Source organism: Pygocentrus nattereri, chromosome 18 (genome assembly GCF_015220715.1).
Source record: "Pygocentrus nattereri isolate fPygNat1 chromosome 18, fPygNat1.pri, whole genome shotgun sequence".
Classification (NCBI taxonomy): domain Eukaryota; kingdom Metazoa; phylum Chordata; class Actinopteri; order Characiformes; family Serrasalmidae; genus Pygocentrus; species Pygocentrus nattereri.
Genome location: NC_051228.1, coordinates 18,714,423 through 18,741,931, shown reverse-complemented (window position 1 = coordinate 18,741,931; position 27,509 = coordinate 18,714,423). Strand labels below are relative to the sequence as shown.

General features: G+C 39.7%; 1 protein-coding gene across 1 annotated transcript in view; it reads right to left on the bottom strand.

Moving 5' to 3' along the window:
* Nucleotides 1-27,509, bottom strand: part of gfra2b (GDNF family receptor alpha 2b) — a 107,614-nt gene that overhangs the window by 31,264 nt on the left and 48,841 nt on the right. The window contains exon 4 of the mRNA XM_017711204.2: nucleotides 20,813-21,197. Within this exon, the coding sequence (XP_017566693.1) occupies nucleotides 20,813-21,197 (385 nt within the window). The remainder of the gene's footprint in view (nucleotides 1-20,812; nucleotides 21,198-27,509) is intronic.

Below are 27,509 nucleotides of genomic sequence, written 5' to 3'. Positions count from 1 at the left end.
GATATCATGCCTTTGGGTATGTAAGTATGATTGTTGGTTACACTTTTTGGTGATCTTTTTGTATATTAGCAGATTTTCAATTGTGTGTTTCTTTCTGGCACAGGATTAAATGAAGTGTCTTGTTCACACTGTCAGGCTTGTTTGGTGTGTCAGGTGGAGATTCACAAACATTCTGACAATCGTGCTCTTAAAGTAGCTAAAAGGTAGCCACTACTTTTTCTTGAAAGGTAGCTAAATTGTAGCAAGCTACACATTTCGGGAAAGTAGCTACAAAGTAGCTAACTACTGATTTTTCAGTAGCTATCCCAACTCTGTATATTAATGAAATTAACAGTTATATTAATAACATTAGCAATTGGTAAAGCTGCAGTTATACATTTTTATTTGCTGTCGTTTACTGGACAAAACATAAATTTGCCATTTTCTGACACACAGACTCATATCAGTGTTCATATATAATCTGATGTGTGTGTGTATCTTCTTCTTCTTCTTCTTTCGGCTGCTCCCTTTAGGGGTCGCCACAGCGGATCATCTGCCTCCATCTTGCCCTATCCACTGCCTCCTCTACTTTTACACCAACCATCTCCATGTCCATCTTCACTACATCAGTAAACCTTCTCTGAGGTCTACCTCTTCTCCTTCTACCCAGCAGCTCCATCTCCAACATTCTTTGCCCAATATATCCACTATTCCTCCTCAAAACATGTCCAAACCATCTCAACCTGGCCTCTTTGGCTTTATCTCCAAACTGCTCCACCTTCACTGTCCCTCTGATCTGCTCATTTCTAATGTTGTCCATCCTTGTTACTCCCAACAAAAATCTCAGCATCTTCATCTCCGCCACCTCCAGCTCAGCCTCCTGTCTTTTAGACAGAGCCACAGTCTCCAAACCATACATCACAGCAGGACGCACTACTGTCTTGTAAACCTTCCCTTTCACTCTTGCTGCTATCCTTCTGTCACACATCAGCCCTGACACCCGTCTCCACCCACTCCATCCTGCCTGCACCCTCTTCTTCACATTTCTAGCAGGTGTTAAACTGACCCTCTGTCTTTTACAACAAACCCACCCATAGGCTAAACTGCACCCCTGCACTTCTTGTCATTTTGGGTGAAATTGTACATGAATGGTAGGAGCTAGAAACAAAGTTCAGGTATTAATTTGTTACAGTGATGTTTATGTCGCTTGTATAAAAACATGATTATTCCAATTTAAATACTTTTAAAACAAATTTGCAAAAATCAAAATGTGTTAGTTCATGCCCTGCACTCCCCACATAGCAGGAATTGTATTGGCGTGTATACTAGCACCAAAATACTGCTACACTTTGATGCATATTCATACTTAAAAAAATAAGAAGCATAACTTTTTGATCATGCCAACAATGCATGACAACGAACAAAGAATTTGACCTTTTCAGCAGAAAATAAGCAACTTCAGCATTACTCTGACATTGTCTGTCCTTCATGAGGGCTTTCCAGCCGGAAAACACAATGATAATGTTCAGACTGCTTCTTTGCTGACACTGGTCTCTAAAGGCCACCGCACAGTGGCTGTGCCACATCATGTCACACAGTGTCGAAACTTTGGAAACCATTGTTTTTATTGGAGGTACACATACTGGCACCTTGCGCTGGCACTCCATGACTCAGAGCTCTGTTCAATTTGTCAGTGCATCGCAGCACACTATGCAGCATTTTGCCATTACTACAATACATTAATGCCATATTAACATGACAGAAAACCATAGTTTAGCCCTTTTCAGCTCATATGTTTCAGCTTGAAAGAAGCCAGTATGTGAAAGGTAGTAAAATTATGATAAGCTTGATATACGATGCTGAACACTTCATTTCATTCAGCATGTCGTTGCTGTCAGAATAAAACAGTATCTCTGTTTTTGTATTTTTTTCAGTTTTTGACATAATTTGAAAATGCCTGTTGCCCTTTACATTGTATGTAACTTTCATGATCATTGGCCCAAAATAAATAGGTCAAAATTACTTGAAGATAAAGTTTGGTTCCATTGACTTACATTAAAAGTAAAGCATGTTCTTTCCTTCTTCTGCAAAGTTATTATTCTGGAGATGTCAGGTTTTGTTCCAACAACAGCGATATGCAAGTAAAATGGAAAAACTAAGTTTCCCCTGGCTGTTAACAGCTCATCCTGCTGGTATTCTAGATCAGCAATGTGCTACATGATGCTATGCTATGCAACACTGCACTGCGCTGCTTAGTGGACTTTAGTGTTCTCTGTACATTTATTTTGCAGGTTTTTGTGTGGCCTCATGTTACTTGCCAACTTCACATCATTTCTGCTTGTAAACAGGAGCAATGATCCTCCGTGATCACTGTTTTCTTTTCAGCTCACCTGTCAGGTGCTCCATTGAATAACCTGTCTGCAAAGTGACTAAACTTAGCAGCTTTAACCAATGAGCACTCAAATCTTTTTCTTCTACGGCGAGTTTGCCCAGCTGTTGTCACATTATCATGCAAATATGGCATCATTCATTTGTGGACCTGGAAAGAGTTATGATTCAGTGATTCAAAGTGGCTATGAAACAAGGCTATGAAGTAATTATATTTTTAATTTACATTTTGAGTTTTTTTTTTTTCCTTAAGATTAATAAGCAAACAATAAGCCTGAGGTTTAAGGAGTTCATTTAGTCTTTCTGTTTCCTTCAGTTTTCTCTTTGGCAGTAACCTGAGAAAGGCTGGCTTTTATACTATGGGTGAAACAGACACGCTGGAGGTCAGTCAGGGTTAATCAGGTTCTCTTTTCAATGGAGGAATAGGGCTTATAGAAAGTTAATTGTGAAAAAAACTTGCTCCTTTTTTTACACCCCACTAAAAAAAGGCAGCCGCTGGTCAGGCAACTGCACGTCAAAGTGATTTAGTCCTCAGTGCTTATCCTGTAACTAATGTGGTGGATCTATGCACACTTGTTCCAAAAATACCCCAGCAGGGTTCGCAGGAGGTAGATAAGGAGTAGCTTTAATAGCTTTCTGCTCTGGGCCTTATCCTGCTCTTTGTTACTGCTCACTTCACTGCTAAATTAATGAAGCAACATTAAGTTGTTTTTCTGTGCATTTTTTTCTTTTTTTCACTCTTTTTAACCCTCATATATAGACGTGCATCAACAGGATCAGACCGGTTCTGAGGCCACTGAGCATTTTTTTGTAAGGAAAGGTCACATTAACTTTAAAAACATCATAGAACTTAAAGTAGGTACTGAATATTTCATAGGGGTACTGAATACTTTATAATAAATTCTATATAATTCATAATAGATACTGAATGATTAATAATAGACACTGAATAATTCATCATGGATACTAAAGAGTTTATATTGGATACTGAATAACTTATAGTAGTTGGTGAATAATTCATAGTGGAGACTGAATAATTGATAGTGGATACTGAATAATTTATAGAAGTTACTGAAAACATTCATAGTGGACACGGAATAATTCAAAGTAGTTACTGAATAATTCATAGCGGAGACTGAATAATTCATAATGGGTACTGAATAACTCAGTAGCTAATGAAAAAAAATCATAGTGGATATGGAATAATTTATAGTGGATACTGAATAACTCATAGTAGTTACTGAATAAGTTATGGTGGATACTGAGTAATTTGTGGTGGATACTGAATAATTCATACTGGATATTGTATAATCCATAGAAGTTACTGAATAATTCACAGTGGATACTGAATAATCCATAATAGGTATTGAATTACTGAGATAGTGAATAATTCATAGTGGATACTAATTTATAGTAGATACTGAATAATTTATAGTGGACACTGAATAATTCATAGTAGTTACTGGATAATGGTAGATACAACAGTGTTTCTAATAAAGTGGCCCGTGGGTATATATACAGCTCATTCAGAGTGAATGCTCCTCTGTATGGTCTGTATTTTTGCATTTTTTTGTAAATAATAGCTGGATATTGCCAACCAATCCATTTGTGGTATGTGTCATGTTTTTAGACACTTCATTATCTTGAGCATTCTGGAAATGAAGATGTAACTGCATGAAACTGGTGGTGTAGCTGAGACATTTTTTTTTCCTGCTTCATTTTAACAGCCATTTTTTGGGAACAGTACACCACAGCTCACTTATACTCATTGCTTTGCTCTCGGTGTTGGTTACTTGTTGATGTTTTGTATACACAAACCCTTATTTGCTGTATTTTAAAGTGTGCAGTCATTTAGCTCCATAAAGATAGTCTTCACTGTCATATCACAATGTTTTATGCAATTTAAAATTCCAGCTGCTCCTTACAGTGTGTTAACATTTCATGAAGAATGGGCCAATAGAGATGAGACAACAACATACTGACATAGTACTATATTCATATTCAATGCTGTACAGTCAAAACAGCCAGTAAGTACAAGTTACTTACTTTAAGCATCACGAAAAATGCAGAAAACAATTATTTAACAGAAAATGACACAGAGGCCTCAATAACTAACTCTAATATCAGTTGTTTGAGTGGTCAGTCTGTCACTCTCTCTTTATTCCAGCTTCCATTATTTCAGAAGACACAGAAATCTACAGACACATCTCCAAAGTTCAGTCTTAGAAGCTGGCTGCTCATTTTCTGCAGTAATCCAAACACATTCAGCAATGTTGAGGTCTGGACTATGAGGTGATCAGTCCACTGTTCAGCCTCTTTATTCAATGTGTCTGTCTCCTTTTCTCAGTGAGGCTTCTTGACAGCTACACCTCCTTTCAGGCTCATAGTGCTGAGTTGTCTTCTCACAGTGGAAGGATGGACAGAAGCACCTGTGGATGTTTTCAGATCTGAAGGAGCTTGATTTTCTCCTCTCTCTCAAAGATGTAAGCTTTAAGTGCTGTTTATCTGACGGGGACAGTTTTGGTGTCTACCCTGTCTTCCAGGTGGTTGTTAGAAGCTGTAGCTTTTAAACAGTGTTTGAACTCCAGTTTTAGAAACTCATATCTCATTTCCACTATATGTCTAAAAGTTGGACAATTTAGACTTTTTCATTAGTGAATTGTCCGCATTAAGGTGCACTCACTGCTGACACAGGAGTTCAAATGCACACACAGCTTGGATAATCTCCACAGAAAAGCACTGGCAATAGAATAGATGCTCTGGTGCAGCCATATGTGATCCTAAGGTCACCGTGTTTGTTGAATTGATTGAATTCAGAACCATTACCCAACTGTGTTTGCACTCAGAGGAATTAGACCTCTGCATTTAACCCACCTGTGCAGTGAAACACCCACATATATGCACACTAGCGACCACACACACTTATGAGCACACTTGCCCAGAGCAGTGGGCAACCCTATCCACAGCGCCCAGGGAGCAGCTGGGGGTTAGGTGCTTTGTTCAAGGGGACTTCAGTCACATTCAGCCACACGTCAGCCAAGGGGATCAAACTGGCGACCTTCTGGTCACAAGACTGGTTCCCTAACCTCCAGCCCACGACTGCCCCAATGCCCCTGGCATTGGGCTGTGGAGCAGTGGAACTGTTCTCTGGAGTGGTGGAGCTCCATCCAATTCTTTTGGGATGAGTTGGAGTGATCCAGAATTGACCATCTGACATCAGTACCTGACCTCACTAATGCTCAATCAAATCCTCTCAGCAATGTTCCAACAAATCCTTCCCAGAAGAGTATAATCATCTTTTCAGAAACACCATCATAAAAATGTGTACTTGTATGATGGGTGGTCTCTGACTTTTGCACAGTACTGTGCATCAAATTTAAGGCCATTTTTTCCTTCTCATATAAAGCACTGTAGCATCACTGCAATGTGAGACATATTAGCAGCTGCTCTGCATATCACTCAATCTGTACCTGCTAAAAACGATAAAAATATCTTTTTCCTTCAGCAAAATATCGTCCCACTTATTTCCTAATTGGAGTGCTTATCACTGTGGCTTTAGGAACAGATGGAGCCGTCCTGTTTCCCCTTTTCTGTCCTGGCTCAGGCCCAGCGGGGACATCCTCAAACAATAGATGTCTCACACCGGGCAAAGAAGAAAAAAAAGGAGAGTATGAAGGCCAAATATTTTAAGCAAGCCTTTTTTTAAAGTAGTCTCTTTCTTTTTCATGCCTCATTTGAGCCGTGGCGGGTGATGTTCCCTGGGCAATTAGGACAGATAACGGCCAGCGTGTCCGAACTCCAGCTTTTTCCACTCGCTATTTTTCATTCAGTGCAATTCACAGTCTGCTTTACATTGGCACGCAGGCCTAAATGAAGGCTTTTTGAAGATGGAAGCTGTTTTTATTAAGTGTCTGGGCAATTAACATTGTCATAGTACACAGTGGGGCCAAAACTCTTTCAGCATAACTACACAGTTAGCGTTCGGTAATAAAGGACTTTAGAACATGTTATCTTTTGTAGAACACATTTCACTTTAGACAGAGTTGAACAGCAGTTTTCTGCATTTCATTATTTTGAAAAGTGGCTGAATAATTTTTAATGAGGACATTGTAAGACTTGTAACAAGGATACATTTCGAGCCTGTAGTGTGATATTTTTGGATCTTTAGTTTAGATGTAGAACAGACATACTACGTTTAGAATCACAGGTCTGTGCGAAAGTCAGAGACCACCATTTATAAATTAAATTTCCAGACAAAATGGACATTAAGTGCAAGTTATTCTTTTTTAAGCAGACATTTCTGAGGAGATATAAGACAATCCACTTCCACAAATAAGGAGAAACCTTCTAAAACTGAACTTTGGAGATGTGTCTGCAGATATATATATATATATTTTCACTGATCAAATATCAAAAATAAAATAAAAAAAATCATAAAAACATTCAGATGTGGTGAAAAAACTGGTTTATCGATAACAGAGAAATCTTGATTGATGAGCATGAACCAGACTAAATCATAACAGCAGTTTTTTTTTGTTGTTGTTATAAAAAAAACAGTGACGACAGGTTGAATCATTAAAAATCAACCTAAATGATTTAATTGAAATGAAATCATTTTTAAGTAACATTTTCCAATTTAAGTGCCCAAATTCTCAGCCCTCCAATACTATAAGGTTTGAATATAAATCTGTAAATCATGTTTTTTTGGTAACTTTTCACAATCTCTGTCCTGTTAAAAAGGTATTTTAATGCTATTTGTTCAGCTTATTACTGCAACACATTGACAGCCATTGAGTGTTTTCTTTTTGCAGGTGTAACAAAACATATTGTTTTTTAAAAAGAAAAACTAAATAAAAATAAAAACTAATGAAAATGACTATAATACCCGTAGGTAAAAGCACTGCTGCTGTTACTCCATCTTTAGTAGGAACAAATATCTAGGATCCAAAAAGGGGCACAGTGTGTCTGGTAAGACTTTCTATGAACCTATGAAGACTTTCCTATGTCACGTTTGTAAACATCTATAAACACATTCATAACATGTTATAATGCATTCATAAGGCATTATAAACATGATTATAAATATTTATAAAAATGCATTACACATTATAGCCATGCTTATTATGCATTATGAATTGTCAGCACAATAAATTATAAGTAATGTTCATAACAAATTATAAGGACTCATAAGTTGTATATGTCCACTCTAGTGAAGCATACTGTCCTAAAAAGCCTCCTCCAGTGTTAGGAGTGAGGCTTCAAATGTCAGATTTTAAACTAGAGCTGCCATCAGTGTGGGAAAGGTAATGTACACCACCGTTAGCTTGGCACTAACTTAACACTGCATATCCAATAGAATGCTAGCAGAATTTAACATTAATGTACTGTAGTGTAGGGTTCTAGCACTTAACATTAGAACCAGCGAGGGAACAAATTACAATGACAGCACTCGACTATTTCATCTCTCCCTCTCCAGGCTTCACTCCACAGTAACTTCACACTCATTGTGATGTCAAAGGGGGTTCAGGGGAGGGATTGACGGGTACTTTGTTTGCAGTGATATAATATTTAAAGCGAGATCGCTGGTTAAAAAAAGCACATTGTAGCAGTAATTCTTGGCTGGACGGCCTGATTGGAGTATCTGAATATTCAGGACTGAAGCCCTGAAGATGCAGCCCTAACAGCACCAGCACTGAGAAACAAAGTATTACAAATCTCAGGGAATAAATAAACTTTGTATTTGTCTTTACTTTATGCTCTCCAAGCTGGGACTGACGTCTTTGGCATGGACAGTATAACATGTTATTAACACTATTTATAATGCATTATATTAACAATTCATAACATGTGATAAACATGGCTATAAAGTGTAATTCAGTGTAATTCATTTTTATAAAGATTTATAACCATGTTTATAGTGCGGTATGAATGCATTATGACTAGTAATACAACAATGTACTAGTGTATATTGTGTACATGTGTATATTCATAGTCGGTGTGTGTGTATATATATATATATTTTTTTTTTTTTCCTTCTTAGATGTTTATATATATTTTTGTATTTAAATTCTATAAGATGCCTATGCAAGATTTTCACTCACTTTCCACCTGTGTAAATGTGATGTGACAATAAATGTGATTTGATTTGGTTTAACATATTATAAATGTGTTTATAGATGCTTACAAACGTGACATTCATAGAAAGTGTTACCGTGTTTCACAGTGGAGGAGAAAGCATGTACTACTCTGCTCAACTCCCATTGGTGTTTGCCACATTGTTTCACTCTTCCTAATTCGTATAACATTTATTGCATCGCTGACTCCGCCCTCTTCATGCCACAAGGGTTCATGCTGCCTCCTATTGCCAGAAATTGCCAGCGCTTACTGAAAATGAATGACCTCTGGACACCTTGCAGCATCACTTTACTGCTGGTGTGAACACAGTGCAACATGCCAGTAACATAAAAGCAAAAATATAAAATGTGCCATCACATTTGCACAGGCCTCATTTTGTTTTATTTGTCATTGTGCTAAATTCAGCAAATAGACAGTAATAGTGTATTAAAATGTGCAGAAGTGTGTCTCTGTAGAGATTTTACACTCAAAAAATCAACAACAATGTGGAATGTGACCAGGGGCGCCCATACTTTTGCAAATGAGAGAAAGTGTGGGTATATCAAGCATTTTACAATGACATTTGAACAAAGCTCAGCCAATCAGATTTCAGAACAGGAAGTGTCCATTGTATGCTTGATTGATTGATGGGTGTTTCATTTTTAGGCTTGTTGGCTTACAATTAATATCAATTAATAACTGGCCAAAATTGTATATATGATACAATATGATGTGGTACAATACTATATAGCTCCAGCACCCCCCACGACCCAGAAGAAGAAGCGGCTTAGAAGATGTGTGTGTGTGTGTGTGTGTGTATGTGTGTGTGTGTGTGTGTGTGTTGTGTATAATACTATACAGTGTATTGTTAGCTCCTCAACATGACTGTTTTTGGCTAGGTTTGTTGTTGTTGTTGTTTTTTTTTAAATATATTTTTAATGTTACTGTTTGCACTGCAATACCCCCTAGTGGCCATTCCAAATAGAAATCAGCTTAGATATTTTAATGAATATAAGCAAATCAAATATTTGTTCCCTCCACCTTTATCATATAAACTAGGACTATTTTGTCTCTGTGTGTATGAAGTGCTGTGTGGTGAGCTGCTAGCGAGCAATATGTGGTGAAAACGCTGTGAGAAAGTATTCGCACCTCTCCACAAAGATGCTGCCATGCTGAGATAAAACAAACAACTGCAGCTTTCTTCATATCAAGCAATCCTTACAATAAATGCTGTTTTGCTCACTGACCTACGAAGGCCAAAGATGAAAATCCTGCTCACTTCGGGGATTGTACATAATTTCCATCCACACTTCTTTCTAGTGCTCCAGCAGAACAGCACTGATAATGATATGTAAAGACATCACATGGCTTTTGTCTGAGGCTGCAGTGGGTAATGAATCTCACAGTTCCAATTCCAAGCATGGTGCACCACAGCAATAGGATTAAGCGTCAGAAAATCTGCAGGTTCTAATACTTCTGCCCTTCCGCCATGCATTCCCACCAAACCACACTTGTATAATCCCTGAGATGTGATGAGAATATGATATGACAGCGTTCTATCTGACAAACAAAATGAGGTTTCCCTGCAGGGACAAGCTGAAGAACCCTGCGATGGTTCTACCTCCAGCTTTTTTCAAAGACTTTGTAAGCCAGCGTTGCTCTAGAAGACTAACGGCTCAGAGGAGTCTGGAGCCTGGAGGAGCTCGCCGCTTCACAAGTCCACTCATTTAGGCCAGAAACCCACTGAATCTAAAGCAGGGGAAGATTTGTGTCACCTGAAATAAATCAAAGCTCGGGACAGTCTTCCCTCCGAGGTTCCAGCAGCCCGACTAACACTCGGGCTTCGGCTGTTTGTTTGCCTGATCAAAACAGTTTTGATCTGACCGATTGATGTCAGAGGCGCAGATAAATCCCAGCCAATGTGTACTCGGGCGTGACATGAAAAAAGACATATCAAAAAGACACCATGAAAAAAAAATAACAAAGACTGCTGCTTCAAACAGATGTTTTCTAAGAGAGAATAAAAAACAGTGTCCAATATTTTCAACCAATGTGATTATTAATCTCCAAAAGCACGTTTTTTAAAGACAGAGTGGCAAAGGCAGAAAGGGAAGTAAAGAATTTCTCTCCTCACCAAGTCACTGTGTGTACTTGCAATGTAAAGATATATTTTCCAAAGGAAAAAAACTGTTTTGCTTTTGTGACTTTCTTTGGTTACATTTCAGTCCCTTAATAAGGGTCATTCTCACAAAACCTCCTCAAAACAGCTCAGCATAATCATCACTGATATAACCTACATTCATATCTTTTAATAGATGAGTTGGAGCTCTATATGGTACAGCAAAACAGTTGAGGAGTTCATGTTGTATCTTAAAGACAATTTTCATCACCGCAACATGTTATATTTAATTTTTTTTCTTTTTTACGTAGAAGAGTTTTCTTACATTTAACTGTTGAATCTCTTCACATTCCTGATTTCCTTGTAAACTGTGAGAATGTGAACCAACACAAAATATATTTTGTAGCTGTCAACGTGTTTCAGTGCAAAATATTTAAGTGCAAAAATATATATATAATAAATATATAAATATTTATAAATAAATATATAAATATTATAAAAATATATATAGCCTTAAAATACTCAGAGATTGAGATTGTGAAAAGTTACCAAAACCACATTATTTACAGATTTATATTTAGACCTTATAGTGTTGCAGGGATGAGATTTCATTACTTTCATTACATCATTCAGGTTTATTTTGAATTTTTCAACCTGGCATAATTGTTTCAGACTATCCATCAGACTGCCAGATAGAGAAGTGTGATTCGTCACTCCACAGAATAGGTTTCCACTGCTCCATAGTCCAGTGGCGGCGTGCTCCACACCACTCCGTCTGAAGCTTAGCATTGTGCATTATGATCTTAGGCTTGTGTGTAGCTGCTCAGCCATGGAAAGCAGTTTTGTGAATCTCAAAATGTGCAGTTCTTTTGCTGAGTTTGCTTTTAGAGACAATTTGGAACTCTTTAGTGAGTGATTCAACAGAGGACAAGCACTGTGCACTCCAGCACTCGGCGGCCTCACTCTGAGTTTGAGTGATCTGCCACTTTGTGGCTGAGCTATTGTTGTCGCAAAAACAGCACTTACAGATAGAGTCTTGGGGGCAGTCGTGGGCTGCAGGTTAGGGTTCAATCCTCAGGGCCGACAGCACATGACTGAGGTGTCCTTGAGCAAGACACCTAACCCCCAATTGCTCCCCGGGTGCCGTGGATAGGGCTGCCCACCGCTCGCTGTGCTTACTGCCCCCTAGTGTGTGTGTCTATTCACTAGTGTGTATGTGGTTTTTCACTTCACGGATGGGTTAAATGTGGAGGTGGAATTTCCCCATTTGTGGGATTAATAAAGTATCACTTAACTTAACGTACAGTTGTCTGGCAGCAGGGCAGAAATTTCACAAACTGACTTGTGGCAGAGGTGGCATCTTATAACAGTGCCATGTTTAAAATCATTGAGCTCACCAATATGACCCATTCTACTGCCAGTGTTTATCTATCGAGACTGCATGGCTATGTGTTTGATTATATCCGCCTGTTTGAAATGAGTGTGACTGAATCACTTGAACTTGATAATTAGGTGTCCACATACTTTTGTCCATTGTGTGTGTGTGTGTGTGTGTGTGTGTGTTTGTGTGTATGTGTGTGTGTGTTTGTGTGTGTGTGTGTGTGTGTGTCACTTTCAGTTTGTCAAAGAAATCAGTGTGTCTTTGGACACCTCCAAAGTTCAGTCTTAGAAGTTGGTTGATCATTTTCTGCAGTTTTCCACTCTGGGGTGGTCAGTCCCTTGTTCAGCTTCTTTGTTTGATGTGTCTGTCTCCTTTTCTCAGTCAGGCTTCTTGACAGCTACACATGCTTCCAGACGTTTGTGCTGAGTTGTCTTCTCACAGTGGAAGGATGGACCGAAGCACCTGTGGATGTTTTCAGATCTGAAGCAGCTTGATTTTCTCCTCTCTCTCAAAGATGAAAGCTTTAAGTGCTGTTTATCTGATGGGAACAGTTTTGGTGGTCCCCTCTGAGATATCTCCTGAAAAATAAATAACTTAATGGACATTTTGACTGGAAGTAAAAGGGATGAACTCAGACTGTGTATGTCTTTGTTCTGAAATTGTTGGAGAGGGACTGTCAAACCCCCTGTGTTACTGTAGCTCACTATTTCTGTGCCTGCAGGCTTTGGGAAGGCAGCAAGGTTGGATGTCCTCCAGTGTCCCACTGCAGGCTCGGGCAAGGTGATTTCTACAGACTGAGACTGAGGTCGGCCTACTAGGGACCAGCATGCTGCCTGCAGACTGCCCTGCACTTATTAATCATGCTCTCTACAAGGACAAACTGTCTGCAGCCCAGCCTCTCTCACCTCGGAGGTATGAAGAGCACATCCGGAATATGTGCTACAAAGACCGAGCTTGAATATAAATACAGAAAAAAAATGAATGTGCACTTTTTTATTAATCCCCTGGTGGAGGAAATTGTTCCCTAGACCAGAAGTTCGTCATCAAAGCCAAAACAACATCAAAAAAAATAAAAAATACCAACACATAATGACAGCAGGTGAGTCATGCTGGACCAAACTGACATTTTGCTTCATACCAATGCACTATAATTGTGACTGTCACATTGACATTCAAAATGTTTTATAATGCTTTCAGAAAAGACTGAAATGTGTGGTATAGTGAGCGGGAGATGGCTGCTGAATGATACGTTAGCCGCGTGGGCCTGAACACGGCGGACTCTGGGGGGAATAGTTCGGTTGACACAGAGCCAATTGATTTTCTAATAGCTCACCGGACCTGGCTAATTAACATTCTCCACTCAATTTAACAGCTATTCTTACTGTTTCTAATAGACTGCGAGGATTATGGTGGTTTGTGTGATATCAATCATTGACTTCTGCCGCCAGGAAGTCGGGAACGCTATGGGAACTGTGTGGAATGAAGTTGCATTCTCGTGTTATTGCTTAAAGGATTAAATGATTTAACTCTGTTTGCCGCAGTGTGCATTGGAAATGTTTTGTTTTTATTTTTCCCACAATCTCTGATAAAGCTCAGTGTAGATGCCTGTATGTCTTAAATTATGTCTTATATTCAACTAAACATCTGTTAATTTAATCTTAATCCATCTCTAATCTTCACCTTAAAATGACATTCCACCAATTTTGCAAAATGGCTGCATAAATTAGTGAAATGTTTCTTTGGGGACTATTTTGTCTCACAACACCCTCCATGCATCCACCATGAATAGATTGTAAAAATGCATTTTAGGCCCAAAATCTTCTCAAAACTATGAGAAAACAATGCGCCAGGCATCAGGCAGTGTATTCGCGACTCATATCATTCATATCATGTAATAACTTTCTGTGAGGGAGTCTTTGGAGATGGACATCTGGTTCCTATCACCACCGCTGTGAAAAATTCTGACTTGGGAAGATTCTTTAGAACAGAACATTTCACACCAAACCACGAACGACACATTTACAGCTTAACCATTTAATTATGCAGATCATTTGAAAACTACAGGCTCAACACAAAAATGAATCCTAAACCCAACTCACATTCTGATTCCCAAACGTCCATCAAACATTGATTAATTAATTGCATAATTAGTTGGTAGAGTACTAAATAGAGAGGTTTGACATGAAATGTTCTGTTCTAGAGAAACTTACTGATTCAAAATTGCTCAGAGAGTGAAGAGTGAGAGTAGACAACAGACAGAAGAATCAATTTTAGTAGATTTTAATTTATTATTACATTTAATTAAAAATTTTCATTAAAATTTAAAAGCAAAAAAAAAACTGAAAAATGAAGTAATGATGAAAAGTAATGAGGTGAAAAGGAACAATATAACAATAAAACAAATCAAACAATATTCTAAATAAACGTAAAAGATCAACTACAAATTCAATTTAAATAAAAATATTTAAGATGTTTTATAACACTAGTGACAGTAGCTGCCTGCTGAACACTAACATGCAAGGCGGTGTTTGCAATCAGGTGGTTTGATAACAGTTTGAGCAGCTGTAGATAAGCTTTTCTACAGTGTCTGCGGTACTGTAGATGATGTAACACTTGGCTGACCGGAGATATCACCAGACCTACTCATACCACGTGCACAGCCTCTCTGTCTTACATCAAGACTTTGGCATGTGGCCATGGACCAGCACCAAGGACAGCAGCCAGTCAGTGGTGAGAAAGTAGCAGGAACTGATTGTTAGTGGAGGGCAGTTCATGGAGTTCACTCTACCTGTTTCACCTCATAACACAGCAAACTCAGGCCCGGTAAAATAACTCTCAGTCTTGCCTATTTTTTTCTGCAGTAACATAAACACCTCTGCAAAAATGATATCTTAGCAAGTGAAATTATCTTAAATCTTGTTGATAAATCTATTTTCATGCTGAGACTATTGTACATATTTTGGCCCACAGAATGGCCTCAAACTGTCCCACAAACTAGACTGCGCTGAATCTGCTTTTTCAACAACAGAATGTTTAGCAAACATTAACTACTACACTGGTCATTCAGTCTAAAATATACATGTCATTTTAGTGTTTTAGCATCACCATTAGTATTCACACAATCCTATAAAAGCAAAATGAAGCCATTTTGTAATTTAAACTTCAGTTAATAAGTTGATGCATAAAACACAGAATTTGTTCTGTTAATTTAGTATTTGAAATTCAGTTAACTCACAATGTTAAAGCAGCCCAAACACTAACCTTTTTAACTTAAAACCTTTTCTTTACAGTGTATACATAACTCATTACTGCCACAGTCATTCATAAAAAACTTGTAAGCATAAATATGAAACTCACTTTACCTGTTCCAACATGACTGCACACCAGTGCACAAAGGAATGTCCATATAGTCATGGATCATCAAGTTTGGTGTGGAAGAACTTGACTGGCATGCACAGAGTCCTGACCTCAACCCAATACAACACCGGATGAATTGGGATGAATTCGAGTGGAGACTGCGAGCCAGGCCTTCTCTTCCAACATCAATGTGTGACCTCACAAATGCGCTTCTGGAAGAATGGTCCAAAATTCCCATAAACACACTCCTAAACCTTGTGGAAAGCCTTCTCAGAAGAGTTGAAGCTGTCATAGCTGCAAAGGGTGGCCCGATATCGTATTAAACCCACTTAAACTCATTTAAGTCATATGAGTGTAAGTATTAAAGCCTTCAAATTATGACTACAGTACAGTATATTCCCAGTTCAATGTTACCGCATGTGAAAGTGTGAAAGCATCTTTTTTAGAGGTTCAACTTTGATTTTGCAGCCTCTTGTTGTGTAAATTGTGATTTTGATTTTGCAGCTTCACATTATGTAAACTGTGTAGGTTGTGTGTAATTACCATTACGTCTTTGACATACCAAAAATGTTTGCATGTGATGGGCGTTGTGCAGTTGCAGGTGGCGATGTACGCTGACCGCTGCCTCTTGCATGTGTCATTTAGGTTGCAGGCCTTTGCTGCATCCAGGCAGGCATTACAGAACCATTTCACCATGCAAAGAACCATTTAAACATGCAAATGCTTCTTTGAGTGGTCATGGTCTAAACAGAACCACTGTCTTTACCAAAGAACCCCTGTAGAACCATCTTTTATAAGATTGTAGCATGTAAAAGGGTTTACTCGGTTTAATATATGGCTACTCCTATTAAATGGACTCAAAGGGAAACATCTGAGCTGGCTAGACAACAGTACTTGGGGTCTTTGAGGGTCTGCATGCGAACCACACATATATCCACTGGGATAGACCGATGCCCACTCGGTTTACTGTGTTCATGTGGTAACAGAGCATTTACAAATGTACTTGTTCCTCCTGCTCAGTCAGTGTACCTTCCTAAGACTCAAGCGCTCTCTGTAGAAGAGTCGGGATTAACCTCCTCGTGGGATTAATCCTGGGAGAGTTCAGATTAACCTCCTCTCAGGCAATCATAATTACAAACAGAATCATCTTGATAATTAGAAGTTCAAGAGGGATGTGAAGGTTTCTTCTCAAAGTCTACAGTGCATGCAGGTGTGACTCTTCATTGCAGAAGGAGGATAAATGGCACATGCATATAAAGCTGAAGTGGTCTAGTCTCGCAGGGGCCATGCATTATCTCATAATGAGAACACATGTCTGGGGACAACTTATTTTACTTTTGGTTTTGAACTGTCTGCCGCTAAAAAGAGGAAAATATTCCTCTCTTAATGCCCGGGCAAGTTTTTGAGAGCTTTTAGAGAGTAACATAGAAGTAAAGCAACAAGTAATATGATGACTTTTTATAGGAATGAGTGAAGTAATCTCATTACAGATATATGCAGAAATAATTAGTAACTTGTATCACTTCTATGCTAGTGGTAAGTAATGGAACTGTGTTTCCACACCTACATGCTTAACCCCAGGCCCACAGTTTATTACTCACTTCTTTTAGCTAAGACAAGCTCAACCAGTTTGCAATGAAGTCCTAGTAGCTAATGAATAATAAGCCTTAGTACATAATAAGCCTGAGACACATTTGACCGTGCAAGACCAAGAGTGGTTAAGCAGGCCAAAATGGTAGACTACAGTTTGTCTTCATAAAGAACCAAGGGATAATGCCAAGTCTGCCTTTGAACAGATGTATGAAAGTGATACAGTGACCTCATCACACATATGGTACTACTTACGTGAATAGATAACAGAGGACTTTGTGAGGCTCTGGAAGGTGCTAGAGAGTATATTTTAGGTTGAAGTGCAATGTATAGTTACAAGGAAGCAGCTGGAACATTTTGGGATTAGTAACATGTTCTTCAGAGATTTCTTCAGTTTGACCCAAACAAGAAGGGCCACAGTCAAAAAAGCCCTCCAAAAATGGACCTGGTGTTGGTGGAGGATTCAGTTTCTAAACAAGTGTTTTGGGTTTGGGTTCCATCTCTTATATGATATTCTACCATGCAGAGATGGAGGCTGGGGAGTGGAGGATCGACAACATAACTATGCAGAAAATGAACATTTGTGAATTAACTTAATTAACTTTGCTATGGTATCGCAGGTAGTTACTAGGATGTTGCTAGGCCATTGCTATAGGATCCCAGGTGGTTACTAAGGTGTTGCTAGTCAATTGCTATACTATCTCAGGTGGTTGCTATGGTGTTGCCAAGTTGTTGCTATGATATCCCAGTAGGTTATTATGGTGTTGTTAAGCTGTTGCTATGGCATCCCAGTTGGCAGCTTAGCAAATTGTTAGGCTGCTACTATGGCATCCAGCGCAGCTGCTAAATTATTGCTGCTGTTATATCCCAGGTGGTTAACAAGGTGGTGCAAGACTGTTGCTATGGTATTGCAAGTGGTTACTAAGATGTAGTCATTCTAGGCCATTGCTATAGTATCCCAGGTAGTTGCTAAGATGTTGCTAGGCTGTTGCTGTGGTATTGCATTCGGTGGCTAAGATGTTGGTAGGCCATTACTATAGTATCTCAGGTGGTTGCTAAGAGGTTGCTTGTCCATTGCTATTCTACCCCAAGTGGTTGCTATGCTGTTGCAAAGCTGCTGTCACGATATCTGAGGAGGTTACTGTGCTATGCTGTTGCTATGGTATCCCTGATGATTGCTTAGTAATTGTTAATCTGCTGCTATGGCATTCCAGGCAGCTGCTAAAGTGTTGCTTGGCAGTTGCTATGGTATCCCAGGTGGTTGCCAAGGTGTTGCTATGCTGTTGCTATGGGATCCTAGGTGACTGTTTAGCAATTCCGAGGCTATTGCTATGGTATGATATCATATAGGAGCTCAGGACAAGATACAAGGACAACAGTCCTTCCATAAAAAAGTGGCAGGATGGACTGCTTGCAGAAGGCTTGTGATTTGTTCTGCCTGTTCTAGCCTCAGGCACATCACAGTTCAGAGGACAGAAGTTGCCCAACAAAAGTCTGCCCCAGGCTGGGGTGAGTCAGAAAGCTCCCAAGATGTGGTATTACTGTGCCTTTCTCCTGTCAATTCCTACAGATTTTGTTCCTGCAGATTTTTCAAAATGGTAGTGCCAGGCACTGCTGCTGATTATACTCTTAAGATCCAGCACTGAGGCATACAAGCTTCCCCTCACAGCCAGCAAGCTTTCTATCGAGCATCATTTACCATAAATAAGCCCTCCAGTGTTTAAAATGGCATTCATGCTATTATACGCCATGTCCTGTCACAGTGTTTGTAATCACCAAAACAGTGCTAGGACTAGCCTTGCATGGACAAGCGTGACTCTATAACAAGAACATCTGGGGAAAACAATGAGAAATTCTGAACTAAACATGAGAAGAATGTAGACTTAATTCAGTTAAAGTAGAGACAAACGTTCTAGAGTTTTTAAACCAGCCCAGTGACCGAGCTCAAAATAGGCAGATCGACAGGACCAGGAATAGGCAAACCTGTGTTATTCCATTTAGTCGAGTGTCTGAATCAGGGGTGTTATACACTATATTTCCAAAAGTATTCGCTCGTCTGCCTTCACACGCATATGACCTTAAGTGACAATCCCCTTCTTAATCCATAGGGTTTAATACGATATCGGGCCACCCTTTGCAGCTATAACAGCTTCAACTCTTCTGGGAAGGCTTTCCACAAGGTTTAGAAGCGTGTTTATGGGAATTTTGGACCATTCTTCCAGAAGCGCATTTGTGAGATCAGACTTTGATGTTGGAAGAGAAGACCTGGCTCGCAGTCCACACCAAACTTGCTGATCCATGTCTTTATGGACCTTGCTTTGTGCACTTGTGTGCAGTCATGTTGGAATAGGAAGGGGCCGTCCCCAAACTGTTCCCACAAAATTCGGAGCATGAAATTGTCCAAAATGTCTTGGTGCTGAAGCATTAAGAGTTTCTTTCACTGGAACTAAGGGGCCGAGCCCAACTCCTGAAAAACAACCCCACACCATAACCCCCCTGCTCCAAACTTTACACTTGGCACAATGCAGTCAGACACATACCATTCTCCTGGCAACTGCCAAACCCAGACTCGTCCATCAGATTGCCAGATGAAGAAACATGATTAGTCACTCCAGAGATCACGTCTCCACCGCTCTAGAGTGCAGTGGCAGCGCTTTACACCACTGCATTCGTCACTTTGGATTGAGCTTGGTGATGCAAGGCTTGGATGCAGCTGCTGGGCCATGGAGACCCATTCCATGAAGGTCTCTAAGCACTGTTCTTGAGCTAATCTGAAGGCCACATGAAGTTTGGAGGTCTGTAGCGATTGACGCTGCAGAAAGTTGGTGACCTCTGAGCACTATGCACCTCAACATCCGCTGACCCTGCTCTGTCATTTTACATGGCCTACCACTTTGTGGCTGAGTTGCTGTCGTTTCCAATCACTTCCATTTTGTTATAATACCACTGACAGTAGACTCTGGAATATTTAGTAGTGAGGAAATTTCACGACTGGACTTGTTGCACAAGTGGCATCCTATCACGGTACCACAATGGAATTCACTGAGCTCCTGAGAGTGACCCATTCTTTCACAAATGTTTGTAGCTGAATACTGAGTTTTGGTAAAGAATGACTGAATATGTATGTATGACATTTTCAGTATATACAGTATAGAGACATATTTATATATGTATGTATACATATTTCCTCTGGGAGACAATAATACACTGCAAAGCTATATTTCTTCCATCTATGACATATTACCAGTGTTGGGATAGTTAATGTAAAAGAAAAGCAACCAGTTAATAATTACTTCCATGAACCCACACCAGCAGAATCTACCCAATGAATATGTTTGCAGAAACAGCCCTCAAAACCAAGGTGACAAAGTTTAGCACCAAAAGATATTGAGTTACTCAGTATTATTTATTTGAATCGAATGCATATGGAATGCAGCTGCACTGGACTGTGTTTGAATGTTTCACTATTGATCTACTATGTAAACTGTTTGAACTGTTTGAGAAGATGCAAAGAAAACTAATCAGATTTTTTAATCACTGTTTCTCATTTTCATTCAGATTCAGGGATCTGATAGATGACGGCACTTCATTTTTGATCTATTTGGCCACAAGGTTTGGCCCGAAAGTGCCATTTTAAACTATTTTCATCTGACAATCAATGGTTGAAATTTCTGTGCAGCCCTAATTAATACTCTTGATTTCAAAGCAGACGCTGGAGAAGCAGGAGCTTACAATGTTTTGGTCATACTGTATATGTGATTTGATGCCAACATACACTCCTTTCCTCAAAGTCCCCTAGAGCAATTATCTTTTGTGCCATGATCTTTGCACTCATTGATTCTTCCCTGTACTTTCTGCATTGTGACTGTGTCTCTGAGTCATACCTGCAGAGAGGGTCAGAGCGGCAGGTCCTTCTGAGCTCCAAACAGTTGGGCTTCACCTTCTCCTCGAAAGAGCAGGCTGGGACGATGGTCTGACGGCGGCGCTCGGCACAGGCTTTGTCCCGGCATGAGCAGAAGAGCAGTGGGTAGCTGAACTCCGTCTGCACACGCTCAAAGAACTGCCGCAGGGCCTTGTGGCAGCGCTTGCGGTTGCACGGCTCCTGGTTGTGTGTGATGGGTGTTGCGCGGTTGCAGGTGGCGATGTACGCTGACCGCTGCCTCTTGCATGTGTCGTTTAGGTTGCAGGCCTTGGCTGCATCCAGGCAGGGATTACAGGGCTTTCCTGTGTCAGAGCACAGGTTCCCCTTTGACAAGGCAGAGTCCATCGCTACATAGAGAGAGAGAAAGAGAGAGAGAGAGAGATACAAGCTTTACTACTCCAGAAGGGTACTGCATACAGTCATATGCAAAAGTTTAAACACCCCTGGTCAAATTACATGCTTTTTTTAATTTTCTAAGTGAAAATAAATTAACACATGAGAGAATACATCTAACTTTAGTTATCTGCTAAATTTAGAATATTAATACAGCTAATAATCATAAACTTTATTTATATGGGTGATTCTGCTGAACTGGTTCAAAGTCATTTGAGAAACATTTGGAACTTTTAAGATTTCTAACTATATTTTATCAAAACAAATGGTTGACCACTGTATTTTCCCAATACCAAAACAATCAGAACACTATTGAAAGACTTGCGTCCGCCCCCTCGCTCCACGTTACAGAAAGACCAGCCACCAAAGGACGCAGCGAGTAAGCGAGATTTATTAAGGGCAAATTCAGGGTCACGGTCATAACAGTCCAGGATGGATGGATGGATGGATGGATGGATAGATGGATGGATGGATGGATGGATGGATGGATGGATGGAATTCAACAGAACAAGCAGAACAGAACATCCAACACAGCATATAACAACCAACAAAGCCAACACAAGGGGAAAAAACAGGGCTTAAATACAACAGGACTGACGAGGGACAGGTGGAAACAATCAGGGGTAGAGTCGTGAAACAAGGGGGCAGGACTAGAAAATCAAAACAAATGCACATGGAAGATCAAAACAAAGGGGCACATGGAGCAGTGGGAAGAATCAATTTCTGCATAAATAAGTGGTTAATATGTAAACAAAGTCAGAGAGCATGTTCTCTATTTTCCCATCATCAACATTCCATATGAAACTCAGAAGACTCGTGGAGGTTCACTGGTGGTTTTGGATAGTAAATAAAATGTCTATATTTGTATTGTATTCATGGTGACCCCTGGATCCTATCAGCACCACTGTAAAGAAATCTGAACCATTAAACACCAAACCACTCTGAATGATAATGTTTGACTCTATTTGAAACAGCAGCTCCACTGTAAACATTTTGTGATAAATGGACTAATACAAATCGTCTGAAATCTTGTTCTATTAACCTGCATTACCATGTTGTGTAGAGTACCTGTTTTGGAGCTCTTTTACAGAGACTTGAACAACACTGTGCATTTAGAAACGTGTGCTTGAATGCAATATGACATAACTTTATTATGTAAACATGAATGTTGTACAGATCTGTATTGTTCCAAGTGAGAGAATGATGTTGAGAGAGCGAGCCTGCTTGAGAAGTAAACATATAGCTTTGGGATTTTAAGAACAAAACCTAAAAAAAAAACTGACTTTGGGGAACATAAGGAAACCGTGTCCCTAAGGCTCCCGAGGGCGAATCTTCTGTGTCTGTCGTCTCAGCATTAAATCCGTGACATGTTCTGACCTTTTCAACCGCTCTGATAACGGCTCGCGTGCGCTCTAATTGCGTTTTTTTCCTGAAAGCTCCGTAGCTCTTCGTCTTTGTTCTTCGAAGCCTTTTAATTAGTTTTTTTTTTTACCCACTGAGAACTGTTGGATAAGCTTTTTTACACAGATTGGTAGTGAGGAACTGCTGATGTAACCCGTTTACGAGATAGGTACACTTCTCTCATGACGCTGGAGACCCATGATGTTTATTCAGGGTGTTTTTTGAATGTAAAATGCTCTGATTTTGAGAGCAGCCATGGGAAAATCGGGGCCGTTTCATATTAATGCCATAATGCCAGCTCTGCTCATGGTGGTTCACCTTAATTTCTGCTGCCAGTTGAACTGTGCTCGAGTTGACTGAGTTTGCTTGTTTGTGTTTTGTTCTGTTTTAGTGCTTCGCCTCAGGTTCTGCGCTGCGAAAGCTGATCTGATCTGAGTGGCTTTGTGCCCTCGTTTGTGTCTCTGTGTTCCTTGCTGTGGAGCGAGGGGGTGGAAATTGGGATGAGGCCTCAGCACTGAGGGCCAGCTGAAGTCTCCTCAGTCCCAACACTGGACACTTTACAACAATGTTTTTAATGAAACATGTTCAGTGCTGCATACTAAATACACACAATACTTTTCTTTTTTTTGCTTACCAGAAACACATAATATTCATTGTCCAGCAGAGTGAACATTCAGACGTAGGCCCGTGAAATGTGAGCGTTTCTGAATAATGAGCATGTCTATTATCACCAGTATAACAAGACACAAAGCAAGCATTGAACTCTTTCTGTGTTGGCTGGATGCACAGCTGAACAAAAAAGTTTCCAAACTCTTAGAAGCAGCTGGACTTCTGCATGAACAGTTCCTGAGTTATTAAATAATCTTCAATCATAAGAGCTTTGTAACACAAACCAATGACAATGATATTACTGTATTACATTTAAAAGGGAAGCACAGTGAACAACCTAACATGAGGCACAATTTAACACAGACTTTTACATTGTCAAAGAAGGTCAAGCAGCAGCAGTTTCTGGCCACATTACCACATTTCCTACCCATGGTCTCCCACCAAAGTTCAGAGAGATTAGCCAGTGTTTTAATGAGATCTGTACCAAATAGTGTGTTTTTACGGCATATAAGTAATTTTTTTCAACAGAGGTTTTTTGGTTACTGAGTTGTTATATTACTTTAATCACCATCCTGTTTCCTTCAACACTGTTTTGAAGCAGCCGATAAGCTCACAGCAAGTGGACCTGGGCTTAAGTACAGCCTCCGTACCTCACAGTCAATTCTTACACAGCGTTACAGCTAAAACACCTTTAGTAAACAAAGACAAATGATGTCAGTTTGGTCTTTTTGTTCCAGATGTTGACACAGATTTTCATGTCAGTGTTCATGTATAATTTGACGTGTGTGTTTATCTGTCAACTGGTCTGTCTGTGTGTCTTACAGATGTTGATATGTAATTTAGTTTGGTTGGAAAACCCTCTGTGTGCTGCAGTGAACCCACCCATGAGCTGAACTGTGATACTGCACTTCCTGTCGTTTTGGGTGGAATTGTACATGAATGGTAGCACCTAGTTCAGGTGTTCATTTGTAGCAGAGATGTTTATGTCTCTTGTATAAAAACATGATTATTCCAACTTTTTTTATTTTTTTAATTATTAAGCAAAAACTAAATGTTTTAGGTTGTGCGCCACCCTCCCCTACTTATTCCTTGGGACCCTTTCACTCAGTGTGCTTTACTTTTTATACTGGGTGTATTTTAGAACTGTCTGTGTTCGAGTTCTTTTACTTTGTGTTGTGTGATGCTGCTGCAATGAAACAGTTTCCCTCTGGGATCAATTCAGTGCTACCTACCTAACTAACTAACTACACTCTGAGAAATACAGATAGCACTGTCACTGGGGCAGTACCCCTCTTGTCTCTGGGGCAGCACCTTCAAAGAACATCTCAGAACCTTTAGTCAGGGAACATAACTGAACCATAATCCACTAATATTATGATTTCTAAGTTGTATTGACGCCACATACCCTGTCTCCCCTACAGACTTGTTATTGTTCTGTTTCATTATATTATGAAAAGGTACAAATATGAACTTTTCACCTGGAAAAACTTATTTAAGGTTCACAACTAGGCCTTAAAACCGTTGTTGTACCTTTAAGGGAACATTGACATTGTCTGAACCTTGATGATCGAAAAATATACCTGCACAGAACCTTTATTTCTAACCGTGTAACATGAGTAACTAACTGACTAATTAAAGCATTTACATTCCCATATTTAAAAGCAAAAAATGTTTCAAACAGCCGAGGCCTTTGATGCAAGATGTTTGTGAAACTCTAGAACAAAAAGAGTTGAGCGCTCCATCAATTCCGACAGGTTTGATCTTCTCTCCAAATCAAAAACCGTTTTTTTGATGGATAACAACACAAATGTTGGCTACCTTCTCTTTAGAGTTGCTAGCGTCCCAGTTGAAGAGCTGGAAACATCACATGTTCATGAGCTTCCAATCTGGTGTTAAAGGGGCTCTTCACAGACAAGCCACTGCTTTATTTAGGTCTGTTACACTGATAATAATAAATACTTTTATTTTTCAAAATATTGCAGATTTCACAGGTTTAATTCCAAAAGTCTTTATACCCAGTTTCTACAACATCCTCTGTCGCTCTACTGTGCCTCCTAAATAAACATAATATTCTAAGATTCTTACAAAAGTTTTGAACAATAAGACTAATAATTACACCAATCAAAGCATAATTCATTACATGGAGTTCAAATGTCCAGATTGTTAGTCATTACATTTTATCTCATTATTTATGCTGAAATAATCAATAATAATATTTATTTTTTCCTATCACAAGGGTAACATTCCAGAAGGGCGTACATGCAGAAAATACATGCAGGATCATTTAGAAACACCTACTTTGTTCTCTGAGGTGATGAGCATCTATCTCGCCAGCTGCCATGTTTGTTTTTGTTTATAAGAACTTAAAAGAAAACCTTCTAATAAATGATTACCAATACAAAGAGTTCTGTAGAAACACATATAAGTGAGTTTGGTGATGTACCTGCTTTTACAGATTTACAAAACCTGAGGAAAAGCATTTGGACGTTCATACTGAGCAGGGGACCTGTGAGCACAGGCACAGCGCAAAATGCGATTGCTTTATTCACCCATGTTGCACCTGAAATTAACATTTGATTTACAAGACTGCAGTTTATCATGCAAACTGTGCATAGTCCCACCCCCCAACTGCACACTCTTATGATGATGAGTTTATAAGGTTGCTTAAATCTTATATTGTGTAATTTTGGTCTATGATGACATATTTAGACTCACCATACTTCAATATTTTCAGCAGACCCCAGGCTGCACAGATATGCCATTACTGGACATGTAAATCGCTGCAGCTGGAGTGTTGTGTTGTGTGTGAGTGTTGTGGAATGTTGTGTCTTTATTTTTGCCATTTTTCAGTTTTTGACATAGTTTAAAAATGCATGTTGCCATTTACATGGTCTGTGAATTTCATGATGAATGGACCAAAAGAAATGGTCTAAAATTATGTGGAAAAAAATCAGTTTCTGTCGACTTACATTAAAATATTTTTTTTTTCTTCTGTAAAGTTACTATTTTGGAGATACCTGGTTTTGTTCCAGCACGGAAATGCTAACAGAATGTTAATATCTTTTCTCATTTTTGAGGCTGGAATGTGTCTGATTTGTGCTTGAAACTTGTGCAAAAGACTCAGTGAGAGTGTTATTGGTAATGAGTGTGCATGTCAAGGTCCTGATGTTATCTAAGCCGTGCGCTTGTTATGAAGTCTTAACCCTACAGCCCCACTGCCCAGTGTTTCCCCACTACTTCCATTTCTCATTCTTTCATTGCAGATCTCTTTGCAGTAGGCAAAACTGTTCAAGGGGGAAAATTTGCAATGCTGTGGGTCTTGCCACGAGCCGGCAGGAGGGATAAGTATTCTGCGTGTATACGTACGCAATGGCCAATTAGCACTACGCCAGGGCCAGCTTGTTATCTCCCTGACAGACACATTTTTTTTTTTTTTTTACCCCCAGTATCTCTAGCTCAGAACCCTTCCCCGCGGCGCTCCCCTGCATGTTTTATTTAAGCCGAGGGAATCAGGCAAGGGCTTCAAAACGCATCTCATAGAGGCAGAGGCTTTCGCAAGGTCATGTAAGTGGAAAGTGTACCTGTCTGCTTATTGCCTCTGCTGCAGAAAGCAGCCCTGTGTTTCGACGAGAGCGAAAGCTTCTCCTGGCTCCCGGCTCCTGGCTCGGCTCCCCCCGGCCTCCTGACACAGATGCCAGGGCACAAAAACACCATCTCATTTCATCTCTGAAATGGAGAGCCAGGAAAAGAATGCCTGCAAGGCCCTTTGAAATCAAAGTTTAGAGATCCAAACGGGGGCAGGGGGAGAGGGTTCAAGCTCAGCGCTGATCTTTTTTTAAAGAGTCTCAAATACAAAAGGGCACAGGAACCCGCTTCCTTCAAAACACGTCTGAAGTGGCTTCCCTTCTTATCCTGAAGGAGGAGCTGACGTGATTCCTGCAAAGCAACATATTTGCCTGGTAAAATATGTACAGCGTATCTCTGCGCACGTCTGCAGTGGGATCTGTTTTTATTCCTCAAGGAAAGCCGTCCTGGTCCCTCAAAAAACATCGCATGCCTGTTAAAAGAAGCCCTATTCCATTTTTCCATTTGATTGTACTTGATTGTTTTGCACCGTATGCTTTGACAGGTAAAATCACAGCCGTTCAACATTTCGAACAAATCAGTGATGGAATCCTTTTTTCTTTGGCAATAACAGATGTGATGATGCGCCTCGTCCATTAAAACCGCTGTGATTTCCTCCAATGCAGCCCAAT